General features: G+C 34.6%; 1 protein-coding gene across 1 annotated transcript in view; it reads right to left on the bottom strand.

Annotated features, from left to right (window-relative positions):
- Positions 1 to 24537, bottom strand: part of FSIP2 (fibrous sheath interacting protein 2) — a gene marked incomplete at both ends in the record, with an annotated part of 126543 nt that overhangs the window by 98295 nt on the left and 3711 nt on the right. The window contains 6 exons of the mRNA XM_081241752.1: positions 7518 to 7659; positions 19599 to 19709; positions 20245 to 20386; positions 21476 to 21615; positions 22888 to 22977; positions 23672 to 23833. Of these exons, the coding sequence (XP_081097878.1) occupies positions 7518 to 7659; positions 19599 to 19709; positions 20245 to 20386; positions 21476 to 21615; positions 22888 to 22977; positions 23672 to 23833 (787 nt within the window). The remainder of the gene's footprint in view (positions 1 to 7517; positions 7660 to 19598; positions 19710 to 20244; positions 20387 to 21475; positions 21616 to 22887; positions 22978 to 23671; positions 23834 to 24537) is intronic.

Here is a 24537-nt window from a genome sequence, read left to right as displayed (position 1 = left end):
AAGGCCCTAGAACAACCAAGTCAACTTAGAAGAATAACAAATGTTGGAGAACTCAAACTGCCAAATTTCAAGACTTATTATAAAGCTACAGTAATTAAGAGAATGCTATTGAATATACTCACATAAGGACAAATAGACCAATAAAAGAAAAGAGCATGTCCAGAAATAGGTCCAACTATATATGATTACTTCATCTTCTCAAAGATACCAATGAAACTCATTGGTGTTGAAACAACTGAATGTGTACAAGATAAGCTTGGATAGTCCTCAGATAGCAAGGAAGCTAAGAAAAATCACTAGGGTTGTGTCAAAAAGGACTCGAGAGTTATCTTGAAGGGGCTCTCACTGGCCAGAGCTGTCACAATTTCAACATTAGTAAGCACAGTAATAGCAATTTTTAAGCACATAAGATTTATATAAATCTGTGAATTCATAATGAAACAAAACAAAACTAATTGCTCACTGTTAGAAGATGCTACTGAAACAATTCATTATTTTGAAAACTAATAAATGATGGTAACATATTAAGCATCAGTCTGCTTTTCTCAAGTATCCTGTATCACAATGTAACCAAACAGTAGTTAGGGGAAAGTTTCTTTTTATTAGAAATTTTCTAGCTAGTTTACGAAGAAGGAAAACTATCCCAATTTTGTAACCCATAATTAATTTGTGGATCAAGGCCTTGAACATAAATGGCTGCTAATATCACAAAGAGAAAGACAATGCAATATTATGTGCCTCCTGATGGAAAGATACACCATCATGTATGCATCAGTCTTGCTAAAGAAACTGAACCTGAAAGTGCATAGATTTAACTAATACTTTACAAGAAATACAGAAGAAATAACATATACCATATAGATGCAATCAGCAAAAATTCAGTCACTGAGGAGTCACCAAGACAAGCAACTCAATTTCTTCAACAAATAAACTAATTTTAAAGAGGAGGAGGGAGGGAGGGAGGGAAGGAGAGGAATATATGGAAGGAGAACCTATAGATTAAAAGACTCAAAAGACATACAAACTATCGCAGTATGTGTCAATGTAGATTCAAAGTAACGTCAAAATACTTTTGTGACATTTATGAGATTACTGGAAAGCTGAATTGTGATTACATATTTGATTACATTAAGGAATTATTATTTGTGCAATGTGATCATGGTATTGTGCTTACACATTAAAAAAATAATCCTTATCTTTTAGGTACATATTGATATGTTGATGGATTAAATAATATGTGTGGGATGTGCTTTAAAACAATATGGCAGCAGGGAGAAGTTGGGGGCATAGACAAAACAAAACTGTCCATGAGTTGCTGAAGTTGAAAGATAGGCACATAAGGATTCTGTTGGCTTTTGCTTATGTTTGAAATGTTTAATAAGGCTAAAAAATGTCATTAACAAAATTATGGAAATATGTGCCACAAATAAGACAAAATATTAATGTCTTTGCCATATCAAAGAGAACTCATAGAAATGAACCTCAAATAAAAAGTAACAAAATATACAAACTATAAGGAAAAATGTAAAATTTCATTATACTGAACTAAGAACTTCTGTACATCAAAAGATAAAAAAAGAATAGAAAGAAATTACAAATTGGAAGAAGATATTGCTATACCATATGTATGTATATAATAGAGTGTGTGACCAAAAAAATCTTTCAAATCTGTAAAAGAAAGAAAAATAACCCAATAGGAAAATGGACAAGAGATTTGAAAAAATAATTTCTCAGAAGAGAGAACATGACCCAGAAATCTCATATCGAGGCATTTAACCCCTAGAGAATCACCTGTCCATGAATACCAGGAGATATATATGTATAGAATGTTTGGTGAAATATTGTTCAAATAACAGATATTTCCATCAAAAGAAAAACATATTAAATTGTGGTATATTTACACAATGGGATATTCACACACTGGGATAGGATTAGTACTGAAAGGAAGTAAAATTTCAGACAATACATAGGTAAAACTTTTGAAATATAATGCTGAGTATAAAAAGCAAGTCACAAAACACTGTATACAATATCATATCAATTATATTAAAATACCTTAATAATGTTATCTATGTCCATCAGAACCATGTTTTAAAGTGTATTTTGGGAAAAAAAAAGGCTGACAACTTATAATTCGATATCAAGGGTAAATAGGATAATTCAGGAATGAAGATAAAATAAAAATACTCTCAGGTGAAGGAAAACTAAGATAATTCAGTGCCAGATAATTTGTTCTAAAAGAGATGCTAAGGGAAGTTCTACAGACTGAAGGAAAATGATACCAGAAACAAACGTGGGACCAGAAACATCAGGAATTAACAGGCGACCAAAATGTTAATTATTTGAGTAAATATGATAGGACGTTCTTCACCTGTTTAGTCACTTAAATGATGATTACTCTGAGTGGCTGTTTGGTATATGTACATGTAATACATAAGATAACTATAACAAAGGGGAGAGGAGTAAGGAGATATACATAGTGGTAAGGTTTCCACATTCTGCATAAAGAGGTAGAATATCTAGTTAGGGTTGACTGTGATAAGCTAAGTAAGTACACTGTTACTTAGAACAACCACTAAAAAATCTGTACAAAGAGGCATAGTAAAAACAATAGCCATGGACAATTGGAAATCAAACTTAGAAAATACCATGTACAACAGTACCAAAAATGAAGCACTTATGTATACATATAACACAACATATACAAGATTTCTATACTGAAAACTACAAAACACTTATGAAAGAAATCAAGGACGACCTAAACGTCCTTGATTAGAAGGACCCTGTAAAGATTTCTTTCCCCCTTAAATCGATCTATAGATTGATTTAATATACTTTATTCAAAAATCCTGGCATAATTTTTGCAGTAAAGCTGAGTATAAAATTTATACTTAGGTAAATGAATTAAAATATCCATAAAATTTTTGAAGAAAAATAAAGTTGCTGGAATTATACTACATTTTAATAACAAGCTACAGTAATCAAACACAGTGCAATATGGGCAAAGGGGGAGACACACTGATCAATCAGAAACAAACAGAAAATTAAAAGGCAAGTTACAGACTGAGAGAAAATATTTGCAAGTCACACACCTGAAAAATACTTATACTCAGAATATACAAATAACTCCCAAAACTGAACAGAGCATAAAGCTTCAACAGGCAGGATTTACAAAAGGCAAACAGCATATGAAAAGATATTCATCATCATTAGCCATCAGGCAAATACAAATGAAAACCACAATGAGATACCGTTACATCTATTAGAATGACTAAAATAAAAACTACTGATAATCCCAACAGCTACAAGGATGCATAGCAAACAGGGAATGCAAAATGCTATAGCCACTCTGGAAAACAGTTGGGCAATTCTCTATAAACTTAAACATATACAACAATTCCTTGTTCACACAAAAAGCTTAATGTATACTTCTGATCTTTCTATTCATAATCACCAAAATCTGGAAACAACCAAATTTCCTTCAACTGATGTATGCATAAATAAGCCTGGTACATACACACAATGGACTACTACTCAGCAATAAAAAGGAGTCAACTATTGACAAATGAAATGATTTGAAAGAATTTCAAAGGCATGCTGAAAGGAGCAATTATCAAAAGGTCAAATACCATATGATTCCATTTACAAGGCATTTTCCAAAGGAAAAAGAACTATAGTGATGGAGAACATATCAGTGGTTTCCTGGGCTTATTAGTGGGAGGGAATATGGTGTGACTGCAAAAGGACATTTTTGGAATGTTGTAAATGTTCTCACGTGATTGTGGTAGAGGTCATACAAATTCATACGTGTGTTAAAATTCATGCAATTATATAAAAAATTCCATTTTGCTTTAGTGTAATTTAAATACCAACATAAATTACCTCAGGATCTTTTTATGAGTATGAAAAAATACAGAGACAAGATCAGAAGCAGGAACTATAGAGAATTCTGGCCTCTGAACTCTGTTTGGATAGTTGCCAATTATGAAACATGGGGGCAAACTGCCCATAAGAATGTAAAGGTTGTGACACTGTATGGAGTTCATACTCAGTTCAGTGATGAGATGGAAACTAAGGAGGTTTGATTATGATGAATGGGAAAGAGGGGCACTTTTAATATATAATGAATTGTGATATCACTACTGTACATTTCTAAAATTCACACAAAACAAGAATGATTCACTTGCTAATCTCTTAGAGGGTAGAAATAGATCCTCTCCCCCCAAGATATGTATTAATATAGTTTTAGAATTTGTCTTTGTCTCCCAACTATGCTTAATTAAATTTATAGTTTTGATACCTGGACAACTGTCACAGATAGACTGGTACCTTAGTGAGGCTGAAAATCATATTTTCCATCTATCATCCTCTCCTCCAATAACACTGAGATTTTTTTGACATCAGTAAGACCAGTCTGGCCTGCATTCAACACTAGACTTTTAGAAGATCATTCTGCATGAGACAACTGCTTTAGAGACTGAGAATTTAGCTTTATTGTCTACATTTAGTAGATATGTGGCTGGTGTTGTCATAATTGTGTTGTAAGTAACTTTGATATTTTATAAAAAAAAATCTTTGGACTTTAAAAATGGGACCAAAAAATCTTTGGACTTCAAAAATCTTTGGTCTTTAAAGCTTAGAGCTGAATTAAGTAAACCTCAGTAGTCCTGAGTGGAAGACAGCCTCAGCTAAGGCAACCCTGTCTTATCCCAGAGACTTTATGGGACTAATCAAATTACACATTCAGGGAAGAAAAGATTTTAAACTTTTTCTTTAGAATTTAACGGATAAAGACAAAGGGATTTAATTTTTATACTTTAATTTTTCCCTGGAAATTTAATATGGGAGAAGAATTCATATTGCTCAATTTCTAACAGTCTTATACTTTTGATAATATATTATTTGGAGGATATTTATGCTGTTGTTTGGGTTCCTGGTCTAATCCAATGAGCGCTAATGGACAACATGAAGTAACACAGAACGATATAAAGAAAGAAATAAAGAAGGTATTTCTTATCACAATATTAAATTACCATATGCTCCTTTATTTGCTTCCTGGTCACCAACAGGATAAACTATCTTTATGTCATCCTTACTCTTCTTTTTCTTCTTTGGAGAATAAGCTTAAAGAAATACAACAAAACATTTATTTTTAATAATGATGATGACAGAATTACCCAAGACAGGCTCTCTTTTCATGCCCAATAGGAAGTGAGCCTATATGCTAATTTCTATTTAGGATTGTGGGGAGGTATTGGAGAAGATGGAGGAATGCGAAAAAACGATTACTCTTCAAATATTATCCCTTCAAGTTAAAAGATAGAAGGACAGAATTTTCCTCTGACAGAGAGAAAAGCTATACCTGGCTCAACTGTAACACGCCATTTCGTCTTTGTAGAGGTGGATACCAATATAGCTACTGGCTGGAGACCCACCAGCCCACAGTGACAATTGCAACTCTTGAATGTACCTCACAGCCTAGCATAATCAACCATATACATATTCTTCCTTTGTGATAAAGGAAATTATAGTTCCTGTTTCTAACCATTTAGGAGGGCAAAGGATCCTCACAGCATGTGCGCTCAATGTGTTTTCATTAAGGCTGTCAATGTGAGAGTGATCTGTCTTCTCATTGGAGCAGGTTCACCCAATATTCCTGTCCTCTCTTATTCTCTCTGTCCCTCTGGAAGCTGTCTACTTGGTGGAAGATGACAACATTACTACAGAGGAATAATTCAATTTCATTTGTCACCTTGATAAAATAAATTGATTTATATCCCACTTCTTCAAAAAAAGGGATTTGAGGCAACAAGTGTTTAAAAATGTCTTCTTGAAACTCTTTTCCTATTAAATGAGAAAGTTAACGGTTGTTGATGAAGGGATGTATATAGTTTCTGAAGTGATTTCTTTTTTGAAGGATGAAATTGCTATCATTATCTCAATGAGCTGAATAGACTGAATTAGTCCATTCAGTGAGCATGCATGTATACAAACACACACAAAGATATACATATATACATACAATAACTAGGTGCTCTGTGAAACAGAAAGGTGGGAGTTACAATATAATAGGTAATTAAGACAGTGGGAAGTATGGAATACATGTATTAAGAATAATACAAAGTACTATAAGTGATTCGAAGGACAGGTATCTTCCAATTACAGTTATCAAGAAAGACTTTTTGTAGTGCCACTTACAGTGGAGCTTAAAGAATTGTAGAAGTTAAAGAGATAAAGAGTCAGCATGTCATTCCAGGCTAGAAACTTGGATAAAGAGAGACACATAAGTATAAAAGTTCACTTGTGTTTTAGGAACGGTCAGCAGTCTCGTTTGATTAGACAATGAAATTAATTGAATGCTTACTATGGGCCAGAACTCTTGGGATCTTTATGGGATTTAGGAATATTTTCTTCTTAGATGATGAAATTATGATTCAAAGAGGTTAAATAATTTGTTCAAGCTATTTACATGGCTAGACAATGGTAAAGCAGGACTTCGACTTCAGCAGTTTGGCTCTAGAGCCTAAGCATATCACCCCTAGATCATATCTGCCTTCTTCAAGGAGGTAATGTGAAATAAAGTTAGGATTGGGTTTGACCCTAGATGGTGATGAATCGTTGTCTAAGAAGTCTGAGCTTTATTTAAGAGGTAATAGGGATCTTTGTTTTGAGGCTAGGAGAAAAAACTAGCAGAACAGAGTTTTACCTGTAATTATGTAGCAGTGTAAAAAATGGATCTGAGGTAGGTAAAAATAAGAGCCAATGGAGACTAGTTAGTAATATACTTAAGTGACAAATGGAGGCTCTCACATAGAAACAGGATTGATGGGACAGAGATAGGATTGACGGGATGCTATGATGATAACTCATGGAAGATTATTATCTTCTTCCCTGATACATTTAGTCACAGATAATTAAAACAAGTCTACATTTTTGTATTCTAGCCATGAAATTTTAATATCATTACTTAATTTAATAACTCCTACTATAGTCTTAAAATGTTAAAAATAAAAGGAAGCTGGTAGATATTGGGCATAACAAAGTAATGACTTGATGTTCTTCCTTTAAACTTTCCTTTCTTCCCTTTTAACTTTCCTTTCTTCCCTTTTTTCCTTTCTTTGTTCCTTTCTATCTTTCTCTACCTCCTCCTTTCCTTCTTCCCCTGTGTTCTTTTCTGGTACTGTCTATTCTTTATGGCTGGCAAAATAGCAGAACACCATGTTGGTATGTGATAGCAATTATCTTACAAATTTTTAAGGTTTCAGTAGCAAAAAATATATTAAGTATAGGGAAGTTGGTTAGAACTGCAATATAGGCAAGCCTGTCTGCTGAACCACTTGATAAGGTTATTTTAATTTTTACATATATGTCTACTTTTCAACTTGAACTATTGATAGGGAAATGCCTAGAACCCTTCCCTGGCACAAAGCAGGTAGCAAACATGAGCAAACAGAGTTTTGTAAAAGGATCTTTTACATAAATACACAGACAAGCACTTTCTACATAGCTACATCAGCCCTTAATGTTCTCACATTCATAATGTGGTCCATCTTGTTCTCTGTAATCAATTGTATTTTTCTTCATATCTTCTCTTTTAATGCCACTTTCTTGCAGTTTTTGTAAATGATAAGCCATTTTTTTCTCTAGAAGGGTTTGTTTCTAAAATATTAAAGAAGTATATTGGTTAACATCAACTTGCTGTTTAGAAATACAAATAAATATTTGAAATGTGATAGTATGTTGGAAGTGAGCAAGGCTTGTGACTTGTGAGGTTATTCTGAGTACAAATTTGGGAGGGTAGTAAGGGGTAAATTTCCACACATGGTCAAACATGAAGAATATATTTAACCCTTAGATGCAATTTATCTCACTGTGCACACACATAGCATCTCAATGCATTGCTCTCCTGGTGAGTTTAGGCAATTTCAAATCATCTTCAGTTGGAGGATTCCTTAACCAAGAGTCACTCAGGCCTATTATATTATATATTATATATAATATATAATTATATATAATAATAATATATTATATATATAATATACAATATATAATTATACAGATAATATATATAATATAATAAATATAATAATATATAATATAATATAATAATATATTATAATAATATATAATTATATATATTATATTATAGGTAAACATAACATCATACATGAAATTTGACTTCTCTCTGTAAATCTCTGGACTAATATTGACACTGGATGTGCCAGAAAAGAGATAGCTGCACAGAGAAAAACACCCAGAAATCCTCAGAGAATTTCCTAAAGTAGTCAGCAATGGAATGGACCACTATGTGTATGTGAGGAAACAATCCAAGACCAAAGACAGGATCATCCCAAAAGATTCAAGAAAACAGTACTTGGCACCTCCCTATGATGCCTATTCTCACCAGCCACCTCAGAAAAATTTTGTAAGTCATAGGGCACTGGGTAGAGTACTAAAATGTTGCCTCAGTAGTGGGGAATAACTAGTCCCAGATTAAACATGGCTCTGGCCCCATCTAACAACTATTAAAAAGCAAGACCTATAAAAATCAAACCATTTCCAAATAAACTACCTATCTACATTCAAGAAAAAAAGCTAAGGAATATTTATAAAAAGCTGAAAATATTCAGCACACACAATATAAAATTCACGATATCTGGCATCTAATCAAAGAATACCAAGCATATAAAGAAGCACAGAAATATGACCCATAAAGTGAGTAATCAATCAAAAATGATCCAGAAATGATACGGCTGTTAGAATTAAAGACAACATTAAAATAGATAAACTAAAAATAGAGTTATCATGTGATGCTACAAACCTACTTCTGCGCAGGTATCTGGAGAAAACTCTAATTTGAAAGGATACATGCACCCCAATGTTCACTGCAGCACTATTTACAACAGTCAGGACATGGAAGCAACCTAAATGTTCATCAACATAGGAATGGATAAAGAAGATGTGGCATATATATATATATATATATATATATATACATACACACACACACATACATACAATGGAATATTACTCAGCCATAAAAAATAATTACATAATGCCATTTTCAGCAACATGGATGGACCTAGAGATCATCACATAAGTGAAGTCAGAGAAAGACAAATATCATATATCACTTATATGTGGAATCTAAAAAAAAATTGATACAAATGAACTTATTTACAAAGCAGCAATAGACTCAACAGACATAGAAAACAAACTTACAGTTACCAAAGGGGATAGCAGAGAGTGGGTGGAGAGATAAATTAGGAGTCTGGGATTAACATATACACACTACTATATATAAAATAGGTAAACAACAAGGACCTGCTCTATAGCACAGGGAACTATATGCAGTATCTTGTAATAACCTATAATGGAAAAGAATCAGAAAAATCATCTATCTATATATACCTATATATGTACAACTGAATCACTGTTGCACACTTGAAGCTAACACGACTTGTAAATTAACTATACTTGAATTTAAAAAAAACAGGTAACATAACTACATTCCATATATTTACAAGGTAAACAAGAGACACGGAAGATATAAAAAGGGCCCAAATCAATTTTTTTTTTAATGTGTGAGATGAGTAATGCAATGGATGCATTAATGGCAGAGTAGATATTGTAGGGAAAGAGATTAATTAATACGTGTTCAGAAAAAGAAACCATCTAAAAAGAAACACTGAGAGAAAAAAGAAATCACAAAATGAGAGGCTGGGGCCAAGATGGCAGAGTAGGACGACCCTGAGCTCACCACCTTCCATGGGCACACCGAAATTAAAACTATCTGCAGAGCAACTGTGAAAATGACATGAAGACTGGCAGAAAAGATTTTCCACAACTAAAGATATAAAGAAGTAACCACAATGAGATGGCTAGGAGAGGAAGAGGTGAGGTATAGTCAAGAGCCACACCTTGGGGTAGGTGACCCACAAGAGGATAATCACAATTGCAGAGGTTCTTCCCAAGGAGAAAGAGGTCCAAGCTCAACATCAGGCTCCCCAGCCATGGGGTCCTGCACTAAGAAGATGAACCTCAAGAACATCTGGCTTTGAAGGTCAGCAGGGCTTGTGTATAGGAGAACCAGAGGGCTATAGGAAATAGTGACTCTGTTCTTAAAGGGCACATGTAAATCTTACATGTTCTAAGTCCCAGCACAGAGGCAGTAAGTTGAAAGAAGCCTGGGTCAGACCAACTTGTTCATCTTGGAGAGACTCCTGGAGAGATAGGAGGCAGCTGGCATTCCCTCTGGGGATGGAGATGCTTGTGGTAGCCATTTTGGGAGGCTTGTTCTACTATGAAGATACCAGTGCTGGCAAGTGCCATTTTGGAATCCTCCCTCTAGCTTATTAGCCCTGGGGGATGGTCTTCTCACCAGGGAGCTGGCACCAGTCCTGGGATCCACCTGGGCCATACAACGAGCCTCACTGTGACCCACCATCTCCCAACAGGTGACTAGTTCTTAACCCAGCCACCATAGGCCCCACAGCCAGCCTCACCAGGACATGCTTTGCCCACCAGTTGGCTGGCACGAGACATGGGACCCCCTGGGCCTTGTAACCAGCTGCATCAGGACCCAGCTATGTCCACCAGTGGGTAGGCAGCCATCACATGAGGCACAGCCTGGCAGCCAACCAGACCAGGGGCCAGCCCTGCCTACCAGTGCACCAAAGTATTCAGCCCTGCAACTGCAGAAGCAAGAGAAGAGCCCATGCAGCCCCCAGAGAGGACACCCCTAGAGCACAGAGCTCTCATGACCAGTGGGGAGTGTGCTGCTGGGCGTCACAGGATGGTACCTACATAAGGACACTTCTTCAAGATTGGGAAATGTAACTAATCTACCTAATACACAGAAATAAACACAAAGAATTAGGCAAAATGAGGAGAGAGAGCAATATGTTCCAAACAAAACTTCAGAAAAAGAACTAAATAAAGTGGTGATAAACAATCTACCTGATAAAATTGAGTTCAAGGTAATGGTCATAAACACGCTCAAGGAACACAGAAGAAGATGGATGAACCAGTGAGAAGTTCAACAAGAGTTAGAAAACATAAAGAAGAATCAAACAGAACTGAATAATACAATAACTAAAATAAAAAATACACTAGAAGGAATCAACAGATTAGCTGATAGAGAGGAACAGATTGGTGAACCGGAAGACAGAGTAGTTGGAATGACCCAAGCTGGACAGAAAAAAGAAAAAAAGGAGTTAAACAAGATAAGGAGAGTTTAAGACATCTCTGGACATCAACCACACTATCATTTGCATTATAGGGGTCCCAGAAGGAGAAGAGAGAGGGAAAGGGACTGAGAACTTATTTGAAGAAATAGATGAAAACTTGTCTAACCTGGGAGAGAAAATAGACATTCAGGTCCAGGAAGCACAAAGAAATCCAATCAAGATCAACCCAAAGAGGTCCACACCAAGACACATTATAATTAAATTGGCAAAAATTAAAGAAAGAATCGTAAAAGCAGCAGGAGAAAAGCAACTAGTTATGTACAAGGTGACTCACATAAGACTCTGAGCTAACTTTTCAGCAGAAATTTTGCAGACTAGAAAAGAGTGGCACATTATATTCAAAGTGTGAAAGGGAAAACTATAACCAAGAATACCTGGCAAGGCTATCATTCACATTTGAAGGACAGCTCATAAGTTTTGTAGATAAGCAAAAGCTAAGAGTTCAGCATTACTAAACTGGCTTTACAAGAAATGTGAAAGGGACTTCTCTAAGCAGAAAATAGCACAACTAGAAATATGAAAAACACAAAAGGAATAATCTCATTGGTAAAGGCAAGCATACAATAAAGGCAGTGGATCAACCACTTATAAAGTTAGTAGGAAAGTTAAAAGACAAAAGTAGTAAAATCATCTATATCCACTATAAGTAGTTAAGGGATACATAAAACAGAAAGATGTAAAATATAATATATCAAAACATTAAAAGTGGAGGGGAGAGTAAAAATGTAGGGTTGCTAGAATGCATTTGAATCTAAGAGATAATCAACTAGAATAATTATATATATATATATATATATATATATATATATATATATATATATATATATATATATATGGGTTTTTACACATGAACCTCCCAGTAACCACAAACCAAAAATGTATAATAAAACACACAAAAAAGAGAAACAAATCCAAGCATAATATTAAAGATACCCATCAAGTCACAATGGAAGAGAGCAAAAGATTAAAGGAATGTAAAAGAACTACAAAACAACCACAAATCAATGAACAAAATGGCATTAAGTACATACATATCAGTAACTGCTTTAAATGTAAATGGACTAAATGTTCCAATCAAATGACAGAGTGGCTGAATGAATACAAAAACAAGACCCATATATATGCTGCTTACAAGTGACTCACTTCAGATCTAAAGACACACAAACCGAAAGTTAAGGGGATGAAAAAAGTACTCCATACAAAATCTGGGGTAGCAGTACTTTTATCAGACAAAATAGACATTAAAACAAAGACTGTGACAAGAAACAAGGAAGGATATTACATAATGATAAAAGGATAGATCCAGGAAGATATAACAATTGTAAATATCTATGTATCCAACATAGGAGCACCTAAATACACAAAGTAAATGCTAACAAATATAAAGGGAGAAATTGATAGTAACAAAATAATAGTAGGGGACAATAACACTCCACTTACATCAATAGATAGATCATTCAGACAGATAATCAATACGGAAACACTAGCCTTAAATAACACATTAGGGGCTTCCCTGGTGGAGCAGTGGTTGAGAGTCTGCCTGCCAATGCAGGGGACATGGGTTCGTGCCCCGGTCTGGGACGATCCCACATGTCGCGGAGCGGCTGGGCCCGTGAGCCATGGCTGCTGAGGCTGCTCGTCCAGAGCCTGTGCTCCGCAACGGGAGAGGCCACAACAGTGAGAGGCCCAAGTACCGCAAAACAAAACAAAACAAAACAAATAACACATTAGACCCAATGGATTTTATATATACATATAACATTCCATTGGAAAGCAGCAGAATACATATTCTTTTCAAGTACATGTGGGACATTCTCCAACACAGATCAATCACATGTTAGGCCACAAAACAAGTCTAAATAAGTTTAAGAAGATTGAAATCATATCAAGCATCTTTTCTGACCACAATGAAATCACCACTAGAAAAAAACCTGCAAAAAACACAAATATGTAGAGGCTAGACAACATGCTACTAACCAACCAATGGGTCACTGAAGAAATCAAACTAAACATACCTGGAAACAAAAGAAAACAGAAACACAATGATCCAAAATCAATGGGACAGAGCAAAAGCAGTTCTAAGAAGGAAGTTTATAGCAATACAAGCTTACCTCAGGAGACAAGAAAGTTCTCAAATAAAGAACCTAACCCACACCTAACAGAATTAGAAAGAGAAGAACATACAAAACTCAGAGTTAGTAGAAGGAAAGAAGTCATAATGATCAGAGCAGAATAAATGGAATAAAGACTAAAAAAAAAGGTGGAAAAGATCGATGAAAGTAAGAGCTGGTTCTTTGAAAAGATAAACAGAATTGATAAACCTTTAGCCAGACTCATCAAGAAAGAGAGGGTCCAAATAAGTAAATCAGAAATGAAAAAGAAGTTACAACCAACACCACAGAAATACAAAGGATAAGAGATTATTATGAACAATTATATGCCAAAAAATATACAACCTAGAAGAAATATACATTCCCAGAAATGTACACTCTCCCAAGACTGAATTGGGAGGAAAATATGAACAAACCAAATACCAGTAATGAAGTTTAACCAGCAGGACCTGAGGGCTTCACTGGTGAATTCTACCAATATTTAAAGAAGAGTTAACACCTATTCTTCTCAAACTATTCCAAAATATCAAAGAGGAAGGAAGGGTCTTCTAAAGTCATTCTAGGAGACCAGCATCACCCTGATACTGAAACAAGACAAAGACACCACAAAAAAGGGAAATTATAGGCCATTATCACTGGTGAGCCTAAGATGTAAAAATCCTCAGCAAAATATTAGAAGTCAGAACTTGACAATACATTATAAGGATCACACACCACAATCAAGTGGGACTTATCCCAGGGATATAAGAATGGTTCAATATCTGCAAATCAATCTATGTGATACACCACATTAACAGTCTGAAGAAAAATCATATGATTTTCTCCTTAGATGCAGTAAAAAGTTTTGACAAAATTCAACATCCAGTTATGATAAAAAAAAAAAACCCTCCACAAAGCGGGTACAGAGGAAGCATACCTCAACATAATAAAGACCCTCTGTGACAAACCTACAGTCAACATCATACTCAATGGTGAAAAACTGAAAGCATTTCCTCTAAGATCAGGAATAAGACAAGGATGCCCCATCTCACCACTTTTCTTGAATATAGTATTGGAAGTCCTAGCCATGGCAATTAGACAAGAAAAGTAATAAAATGCATCCAAATTGGAAAGGAAGATGTAAAACTGTCTGTTTGCAGATGGCATGATACTATATATAGAAAATCCTAGAGATGCCCCCCGAAGTTATTAGAATTAGTAAATGAATTCAGTACAGTTGCAGGATACAAAATTAATATACAGAAATCTGTCTTGTTTTTACACACTAACAATGAGCTATCAGAAAGAGAAATTAAGAATCACATTTACAGTTGCATCAAAAAGAATACCTAGGAATAACTCTAACAAAGGAGGTAAGAGACTTACAGTTGAAAACTATAAGACATTAATAAAATAAACTGAAGACAAATAGGAAGATATACTGTGCTCATGAATTGGAAGAATTAATATTGTTAAAATGACCATATTACCCAAGGCAATATACAGATTCAATGTAATCCTTAACCCTAACCAATGGCATTTTTTAGAACTAGAACAAATAATTCTAAAATTGGTAAGAAAACACAAAAGACCCTAAAGAACCAAAACAATCTTGAGAAAGATGACCAAAATCATGGTCCCTGATTTCAAAGTATACTACAGAGCTACAGTTCAAAGCAGTATGGAGCTGGCACCAAAGCAGACACATATATCACTGGAACAGAAGAGAGCCCAGAAATAAACCCACACTTATATGGTCAATTAATCTACAATAAATAAATATACAACAGGGAAATATACAACAGGGAAAAGACAGCTTCTTCAATAAATGGTGCTGGGAAAACTGGACAGCTACAGGGAAAGGATCAAACTGATTTACTTTCTCATACCATATACAAAAAACAAATTCAAAATTGGATTAAAGACTTAAATGTAAGACCCCAAACCAATAAACTCCTAGGGGAAAACAGGCAGTATGCTCTTTGACATCGATGTTAGCATTATTATTATTACTTTGATCTGTCTCCTCAGGCAAGAAAAAAAAAGCAAAAATAAACAAATGGGATTCCAACAAACTAAAACGTTTTCAGACATGTAGACTATTGGCAAAACAAAAGGCAGCTTACTGAATGGGAGAAGATATTTGCAAACGATACACCCAATAAAGGGTTAATATCCAAAATACACAACGGAATCTTACAACTCATCAAAATAACAAACAAACAAAAAAAAACAAGCCAACCTAAATATGGTCAGAGGACTTGCTCAACATGACTTTTCTTCAGGGAAATGCAAATCAAAATCACAATGAGTTACCACCTCACCCCTGCCAGAATGGCTATCATTAAAAAGACAACTAATAACAAATGGTGAGGATGTGGAGAAAAGGCAACCCTCAAGGCACTGTTGGTAGGATTGTAAATTATTAGATGGTAGCAGCCACTATGGAAAACAGTATGGAAACTCCTCAAAAAATTAAAAATAGAGCTACCATATGACCCAGGAATTTCACTTCTGGGTGAAAGGAAGTACAAACACTAATACAAAAGATACATGCACCCCAGTGTTCACTGCAGCGTTATTAACAGTAGCCAAGATATGGAAGCAACCTAAGTGTCCATCCATAGCCAAATGGATAAAGAAGATGTGGTCACACATACAATGGAATATTACTCAGCCATTAAAAATGAAATCTTGCCATTTGTGACAATGTGGATGGACTAGAGGATATTATAGCTAAGTGAAATGAGTCAGAGTAAGACAAATACTGCATATCATGTGTAGCATCTAAAAAATAAAATGAACAACAACATAATAAAACAGATTCAGATACAGAGAAGAAACAGGTGGTTTCCAGAAGGGAGGAGGTGGGAAGTGGGTGAAATAGATGTAGGGGATTAAGAGGTGCAAGCCTCAAGTTATATAATAAATGAATCACAAGGACAAAATATATAGCATAGGGAATATGGTCAATAATATCATAATAACTTTGTATAGGGACAGAGGATTACTAGACTTATTGTGGTGATCATTTTATAATGTATGCAAATGTCAAATCATTATGTAATACACCTGAAACTAACATAATATTGTACACTGACTATATTTCAATTTAAAAATTACAAAATGAAAAGCATATCAGTGAAGCCTGGTACAATGTCAAGCAGCCTATTATGTCTGTAGAGAGGCAAGATAGGACAAAAAAAATTGATAATAACGTCCATTATAATTGCTTCTATTCTACATAATATTGGAGGTTCTAGTCAGTGCAGTCAGGCAAGAAAATAAAATAAAAAGGCATCCATGTTCAATGAGAAATTAAACGACTTTTATTTCTAGCAACATGATCATTCATGTAGAATATCGATTGGTACCTAGAATAAAACAACTAGAACTAATAAGTGTTTTTATCAATACAAGATATGAAATTAATATTAAAAATTACTTTTCTATATCCTAACCTCAATTGGAATTTGAAATTAAAAATACAAATTACAATAGCATAAATCATGAAATACATAGAGATGGATCTAGCGAAAGATGTGTAAGAGCTGTACACTTCAAATTACATGAGTACACGAGAAGAAAAATTAAGAAAACCTAAATAAATGGAGAGAGGTATTTGGTTCATGAGTTGGAAGACCCAGTATTATCAAAAGATCAATTCTGCCCAAGCTGACCTACAGGGTCAATACAATTCCAATCAAAATCTCAGCAAAATTTCTTGGCAGAAATTGACAAGATGATTTTAAAATTTATACAGAAATGTAAAGGGCTTAGATTAACCAAAACAACTTCAAAATAGAAAAACAAACTTGGAAGGCTAACATTACTGATTTAAACAATTATTAAAGGTATAATAATCAAGGTAGTATAACAGACAAATAGGGCAAAGAGCAGAAAAGGAGTAAATTTAGACTAATACAACTGATTTTTGACAAAGAAGCCAAGACAGATAGCTTTAAAGTTTTTGACAACCCTGTAACTTAAGCACATAAATTGGAGTAAAAATACAGATAATATCAAATCTGAAAGCAAAAAATATAAATATATTAAGAAACATATACAAATGAATTGAAAACCTCTCATATTAAAACATGATTCAAAAAAGACAGTTTAGAATAGCTGCATTGGAAATATCAATAATTCAAATAGCCCTGCCATTAAGATGCCTCAGGTAGCCTGTGGTGTTACCATGCCTACCATCAGTGGTCATGTTTAGTGGACACTCCCAGTGCCATAATTTGATCCACTGCACTAGATGTCACTAAAATTGGCCAAGACTCCTTGAAAAGCAAATGTGATCAGGCAAAAATTAAGAGGAAACCTAGGGCATGTTGTTGCTACACGTAAAAGAGTGAAATTAGAACACTCTCTAACACGATACACAAAAATAAACTCAAAATGGATCAAAGACCTAAATGTAAGGTCGGACAATATAAAACTCTTACAGGAAATCATAGGCAGAACACTCTTTGACATAAATTGCAGCAATATCTTTTTGATCCACCTCCTAGAGTAATGAAAATAAAAACAAAAATAAACAAATGGGACCTAATTAAATGCTTCTGCACAGCAGAGGAAACCATAAATAACCATGCTCCGTGGCATGTGGGATCTTCCCGGACCGGGGCACGAACCCATGTCCCCTGCATCGGCAGGCAGACTCTCAACCACTGAGCCACCAGGGAAGCCCTATGATTCTATTTTTGATCCAGCAATCCAATATGATCCAGCAATCCCCCTCCTGGCCACATATCCAGAGAAAACTATAATCTAAAAGAATACATGCACCCCAGTGTGCACTGCAGCACTATTTACAGTAGACAAAACACGGAAGCAACCTAAACATCCATCGACAGAGGAATTGATAAAGAAGATGTGGTACATATATACAATAGAATATTACTCTACCATAAAAAATGAAATAATGCCATTTGCAGCAACATGGATGGACCTAGAGATTATCATACTAAGTGAAGTCAGAAAGAGAAAGACAAATATCATGGGATATAACTCATATGTGGAATCTAATTTAAAAAAAATAAGAAACAAATGAACTTATTTACAAAACAGAAACAGACCTACAGATATCGAAAACAAACTTATGGGTAACCAAAGGGGAAACGTGGTGGGGGAAGGGATAAATCAGAAGCTTGGGATGAACACACACACACTACTATATATAAGATAGATAACCAACAAGGACCTACTGCATAGCACAGGGTACTCTATTCAATATTCTGTGATAACCTATATGAGAAAAGAATCTAAAAAAGAATGAATATATGTACATGTATAACTGAATCACTTTGCTGTACACCTGAAAACTAACAATGTTGTAAGTCAACTATACTCCAGTAAAAAAGTGGTGAAAAATTAAATACTAGAAAATAATAATTATAGTAAATTAGAATAAGCTGAGCTTGCCATATGGGTAATGAATCCCTGACAATACTTAAAGGTACATGTATGAAGGGTAGAATAAAAGATTACCAACATATTTCAATTTCCAATATTTAAAAAATTATATAGCAGTAGATAGCAGTATAACCAAATTATGTTAATCTTATACTTACATATAGGTTTGTCAACAACATACTACGTAAAATAATCATTTAGATTAGATTATTTTAGGTTAATATTTATTGACATGAAGAGTTGTCAATGTTATTTCATTAAATGAAAAAGCAGTCTACAAAATAGCCTATAAGGAACAATAACATGTATTTATTGCAATATGTAAATATTCATAGAAATATTATGCAATGTATGTGTATGTAGTTGTGTGTGTATGTATACCAATAAATAGGGTGGTGCTGGGATTACAAATGAATTTTCTTTCTCTTTATACTGATTTATACTCTGAATCATAAAATATTACATATTATTTAAGGTTCAAAACAGTTACTCTAAAAAAATTAACTGGTGGGAAAAAATTGAGAACTTTCTCCAAGAAATTCTGATTCTAAGAAAAACAATCAGTTATGTCATTTTTTTCTATGGGAATTACAAGTGTAGTTTATGGTGTGAGATAAAGTCTAAAGTAGTTATATCAAAAAATAGAGAAGTACTTTTTATATTATAGTTGCAATATGACCAAAATATAGCAAAAGTTTTTATAACTTCCAGTTCTGTATAATACAAATCATTTGGGGTAACTATTCTATCATCGCACAAAGTGAACTACATTCAAAAATCAAAACTATCAAAAGTTTGTCCTCAAACAGCCCCAATTAGAGGTTAAAGCTCACCCTACCTTCCTGTCACTCTCTTCTCTGCTTTTACGCAGTTGTTCCTCTATCCTAGCTTCTCTTTTAACATCTTCTCCGATCCTTGTTAGAAGTAACATCTCTTTTGTCTCCCATTCCTAAAGAGCACGATGTTACTGTATTCAGTATGTATTCACAATAAACCAACAAGCAAGTTAGAACAAGTCAAGAGCCTAACAGAAATCAGGTCAAGCGTAACTGAAGTCATATGTTGGCTTTAGAATGCACTTCCTTCACTGCACTCCTATTAGGAATGCAGGGATGGTTATTTTTAACTAAAGCTAAATTTAAAATTTTTGCCTCTCCACACTGAGGGCTATAGGAGAGTTAAACAATATCTAGTAACTTTCACCATCATCACTTTAAGAGCAGATATTAGCTCATATACGTAGTTTGTGGTGTCATCCTCATTTTATGTAACAACATGCATATCATAGCTGTGAAGAACGATCAATGTGGGTAAAATGCTTAGACTTGAAATGACTTCAAGAAGTATGATGGTATGACTGATTCACTTTGTTATAAAGCAGAAACTAATAAAAAAAAAAAGTATGATGGACAGCTCAAATTATTTACAAATGAAATAACTGTACACAATTTTTCTCTCAATATTTTAAATTTGTTGTCTCTCACCTCTTCAATGTTTCTATGAAGACTAAGTTTTCTTCTTGTGTGTTCTCGCTGTCGTCTTTCTTCTCTATCCATCCGTATTAGGCTTTGCTCTTCTGCTGTGCACTCAAGATGTTCTAATTCCCTACTTATCATATCCAAATATCTAAGTAAAAATGCAAATGTAAGTGAAGGTGAATTGGGAGTTTTCCTTATTATGGCATCATCTGCTTTGATATTCCCAAATTACCACCTTTCTTGCTTTTTATTTCTTGAGCTACAGGAATTTTACTGTTTTTCTATCAGCTCTGTTCATGGACTTTAAGCCAGCCTGACCCATGAACTCAACATATTTTATTCATTATACAGATCTCCCTACTATACATATAAGAATCTGTTGTTATGGCCAAGACAATGATAAAATGTGGAGCAGACTGATTAAAAACATCTTGTACAGTACATATTCACAATAGGCTTAGGAATATGAGTTTGCAAAGAAGACTGAAATAACTGAAACACTGACTTCAAATCTGGAAAAAATCAGATTTGAATTTCCTTAGAAAGATGTGTGTTGAGCCCCTTGTAATTTATAAGGCCTTGAACATATCTTCCATATATAGTCTGGGTCTCTGGTATGTCAACCTGTATTATGGAACTGCCATGGAACATAAAATCAGGTAATGCAGCTTCATTTCTCACCTTAATGGAGGAGGAGGAAAGAACTATAGTAAGAAATGGTCTTGACCATGGAAAGGTAATGATTGAATGTAAGTAGATAATATCTAAAGAGCTTGCAGATTTTTTTTTTGAGATAATGCATGTTTATATTAGTATTAGATAAAGTTATACCAAACTTCCTTTTTTGACTTTGCATTAATTTCCTCAAACTTAATGCTGTCAGAGCTTAAAGAAGACCCATAAAAACTATTATTAGAGGCATGTGCTAAAGATACTTTCCCACCATCTCTTACTATAGGAAGGATTTTGGATTTGACTAATTCTTCAGTTATCAGCTTGGATTACCTCTTGAACTCCCAGAAACTCTATCTTCTCTAGTAGAAACTCATCTTTAGCCTTGGCACCCAAGTTTCCAATTCCTGTACTTCTTGATCTCCCTTCCTCTCCATACGGAAAGAGTGGAGTTAAATAGCATCCAGTACTTTAACAAATTTCCTACCTTCAATTATTTGTAGTATTTTCCAACTTATTTGGGTCCACATTATATACATAAAATATGCATTAACTTCAATCTCACCTGTGACTTATTAATCGTTCCTGGTCCTCAATAGATGGGGTGCCCTCCTGTAACAACCAATTTTGGAACTGTGCAACATCAGAACGTCCAGGTATTTGATTGTCTTCCTGTAGTTTATTTACTTGTTTTGCAAGCATTTTCTATTAAGAAAAAGTGTGTATCATATATATGTATATGTATGTATATGTGTGTATATATGTATATATAAATTTTTTAAAACATTTCCCAGAAAACTGTTGTTTGATATGTCTTTTCATATTTAGCATTTAGTAAAATTCCCATACTTTGTAAATAACTAACATTGTTTACCTGTATTTAAATCTTTTTTTTTTTTGATTTTTTTTGATGTGGACCATTTTTAAAGTCTTTACTGAATTAGTTACAATATTGCTTTTGTTTTATGTTTTTAGTTTTTTGGCCCTGAGGCATGTGGGATCCTAGCTCCCGGACCAGGGATTGAACCCACACCCCCTGCATTGGAAGGTGAAGTCTTAACCACTGGACTGCCAGGGAAGTCCCTAACTGCATTTAAATCTATTTTGAATCCACTGCAGACATGGACAACTGAACCAAAGTAAAGATTTCTCTCTCTGAAAGTAAAAGATAAATATTTCAGCTTATTTTTCTACCCATTCTGAAGAAATTTTAAAAAATGGAAGAAGCAGAGGAGAAACTGTAGGTACAGAGGAGGAAATGGGGGGAAATATAGAACACTTAAAAGTACTGGGGAGTCATCCTCATTTCCATACAACTCTCTTGACCTTAGAACATAAACTTGTAAAAGTACACGTATGAGCACCTTTCTCATTTTTACCCAACTCTCTTGACTCTAACGCCTGAATTCACTCACGCAGGCACACATGTGCACACACTGTCACATGAACTTTGAGTGAAAATGTGAAAGGAAGTCACTAACTTTACCCACTCACTGTATACCAATCATTCCACTTCACCTTTAAGGACATTTTTTACTGTATGAACACAGCCACATGTGTGTGGCTACAAACATACAGTGTACATGTTCTTTGAGTCACCTTTAGGATGTTATAACTATTCATACTGTTCCTCTCCTGTTACTTAAGCTGTTTTGGTTTCCAGCTTAAGAATCTTGCTACTACAATGGACTCTTCCCATTGGTCCCAGCTCACGTAGAAGGGACACATCTCAGTAGCAATTTAGTTACTAAATTGTGTCAGCTACCACTGGCATATTAATAGATGACTTGGTCCCTTTCCTTCTCTTGGCACAAAATAGGAACCTCAAAATATTATTTGCTATGGCTCTAAATTTTTACTCGGAAAAATTAAGTTATCAAAATTCAAAGTAAAATATTATAAGACAATACTTTGTATACAAACCTTTCTTCCAAACTCTATGTAAAAAAAAAAAACAAATTTAAGTATTTAACTTACTTGTTCTCTTATATAGTTTCTTTCAAAGTCTAGTTTTAAACTGGTAAGATATTGCCTGTACTTATTCAATTCCCTCAAGGTACATACAATCTAAAAAAAAACACACACAAAACAAGAATAACAACAAAAATATGTAAATACAAATATTTTATAATCAAAGCAATTACTTTCCAGAGCAAAAATAACATTTTGATATCGAGTAATAAGTTGCTAACAATTTTGTAAGTAATATCGCTCTAAAATTGTTAATCAACAGGAAACTGCTATCCAAATAACATTACGTTATTAATATGACTTATGCCATGATAAGGAATTGAGTACACACAATTGGAGCTATTAAAAAATACCAATGTAATAATGTTCAACCCCAATAAGAATAGAGTCTATCAGGACTCTATCAGGCTGATTTTGCTAGGTTCTTATTTTGTCTAAAGTTTTTAAAAAGTATACAGGACATAATCCTTGACAAGCATATATGCCATTAGAGACAGAGAAAGAGGACTATGATACAGTTGGGAAAATTATTTGTATATCCTCAAATTATTTGGTAATCATCTTTTGATATAACAAAGAAAAAAGGTAAATGAGGAAGTAGTTTCACTTAGAAAACAACTGCTGTCTGATTTCCTTTGATCCAAATACTGAATAATTTATGGACTTTTCCATTAAGTATCTCTTTTGACCAAGTTAAAGGTGATACAGGTCACCCAGTGAGGTACAGAAGCAAGCTTATACCAAGTCTTGGAGGTTTTCAATGATTAAAAAAAAATTATCTTCAACTCACTTTATTATTGCTGGTGATGTAGCCACCTTCCTTTAATCTCATCAAGATGTCTTTACGAGTATGGTAGGCTCTTAAATGTGGATCATGGAGACTTTTATATTGGTTTTCCAAAAGTCGACAATAAGGATCAGTCAGGTTAAAACCATAAGAAGGTCGGAAAAGCTGCAAACATGGATTTAAACATACAATTAATGAATTTTACTTGTAATATCAACCTATTAAAATACCAGATTGTTCACTGAAAATAAAGCATGCAAGAATGTGAAGTGGGGCCTCCCTGGTGGCGCAGTGGTTGAGAGTCCGCCTGCCGATGCAGGGGATACGGGTTCGTGCCCCGGTCCGGGAGGATCCCATATGCCGCGGAGCGGCTGGGCCCGTGAGCCATGGCCGCTGAGCCTGCGCATCCGGAGCCTGTGCTCCGCAACGGGAGAGGCCACAACAGTGAGAGGCCCGCATACCGCAAAAAAAAAAAAAAAAAAAAAAAAGAATGTGAAGTGGGGAAAAACCAGCAATAGAAGAATTTGGAATGGGCAATGTTAATTTCTTATCCCTACCTCTTTTCTTCACTGACCTGAATTATTCTAAAAATCCACCCTCACTCAATTAATCCACGCCCCCCCACCCCAATCTCCATCAGCTCCTGACCCAAAGCTAGAAAACGGAGGAGGAAAGGAAAAGAAAGGGAATAGGATAAAATTTGTTTTTAATGTATAAAGCTAATACTAAGATTCTCCCTTTTCCTCCTCCCTCTTCCAGATCAAGGCACTGCATTAGAAGGATAAAGGGATAATATCAATTATCATGATTATATCTCAATAATCTGAAAACAAAGGAAAACAGAAAATCTTTCACAAAAATTCATTGAA

Source organism: Mesoplodon bidens, assembly GCF_964165515.1.
Source record: "Mesoplodon bidens genome assembly, chromosome: 8".
Lineage (NCBI taxonomy): Eukaryota > Metazoa > Chordata > Mammalia > Artiodactyla > Ziphiidae > Mesoplodon > Mesoplodon bidens.
Note: the sequence above shows the minus strand (reverse complement) of the source record. Positions and strands in the feature narration are given on the sequence as shown.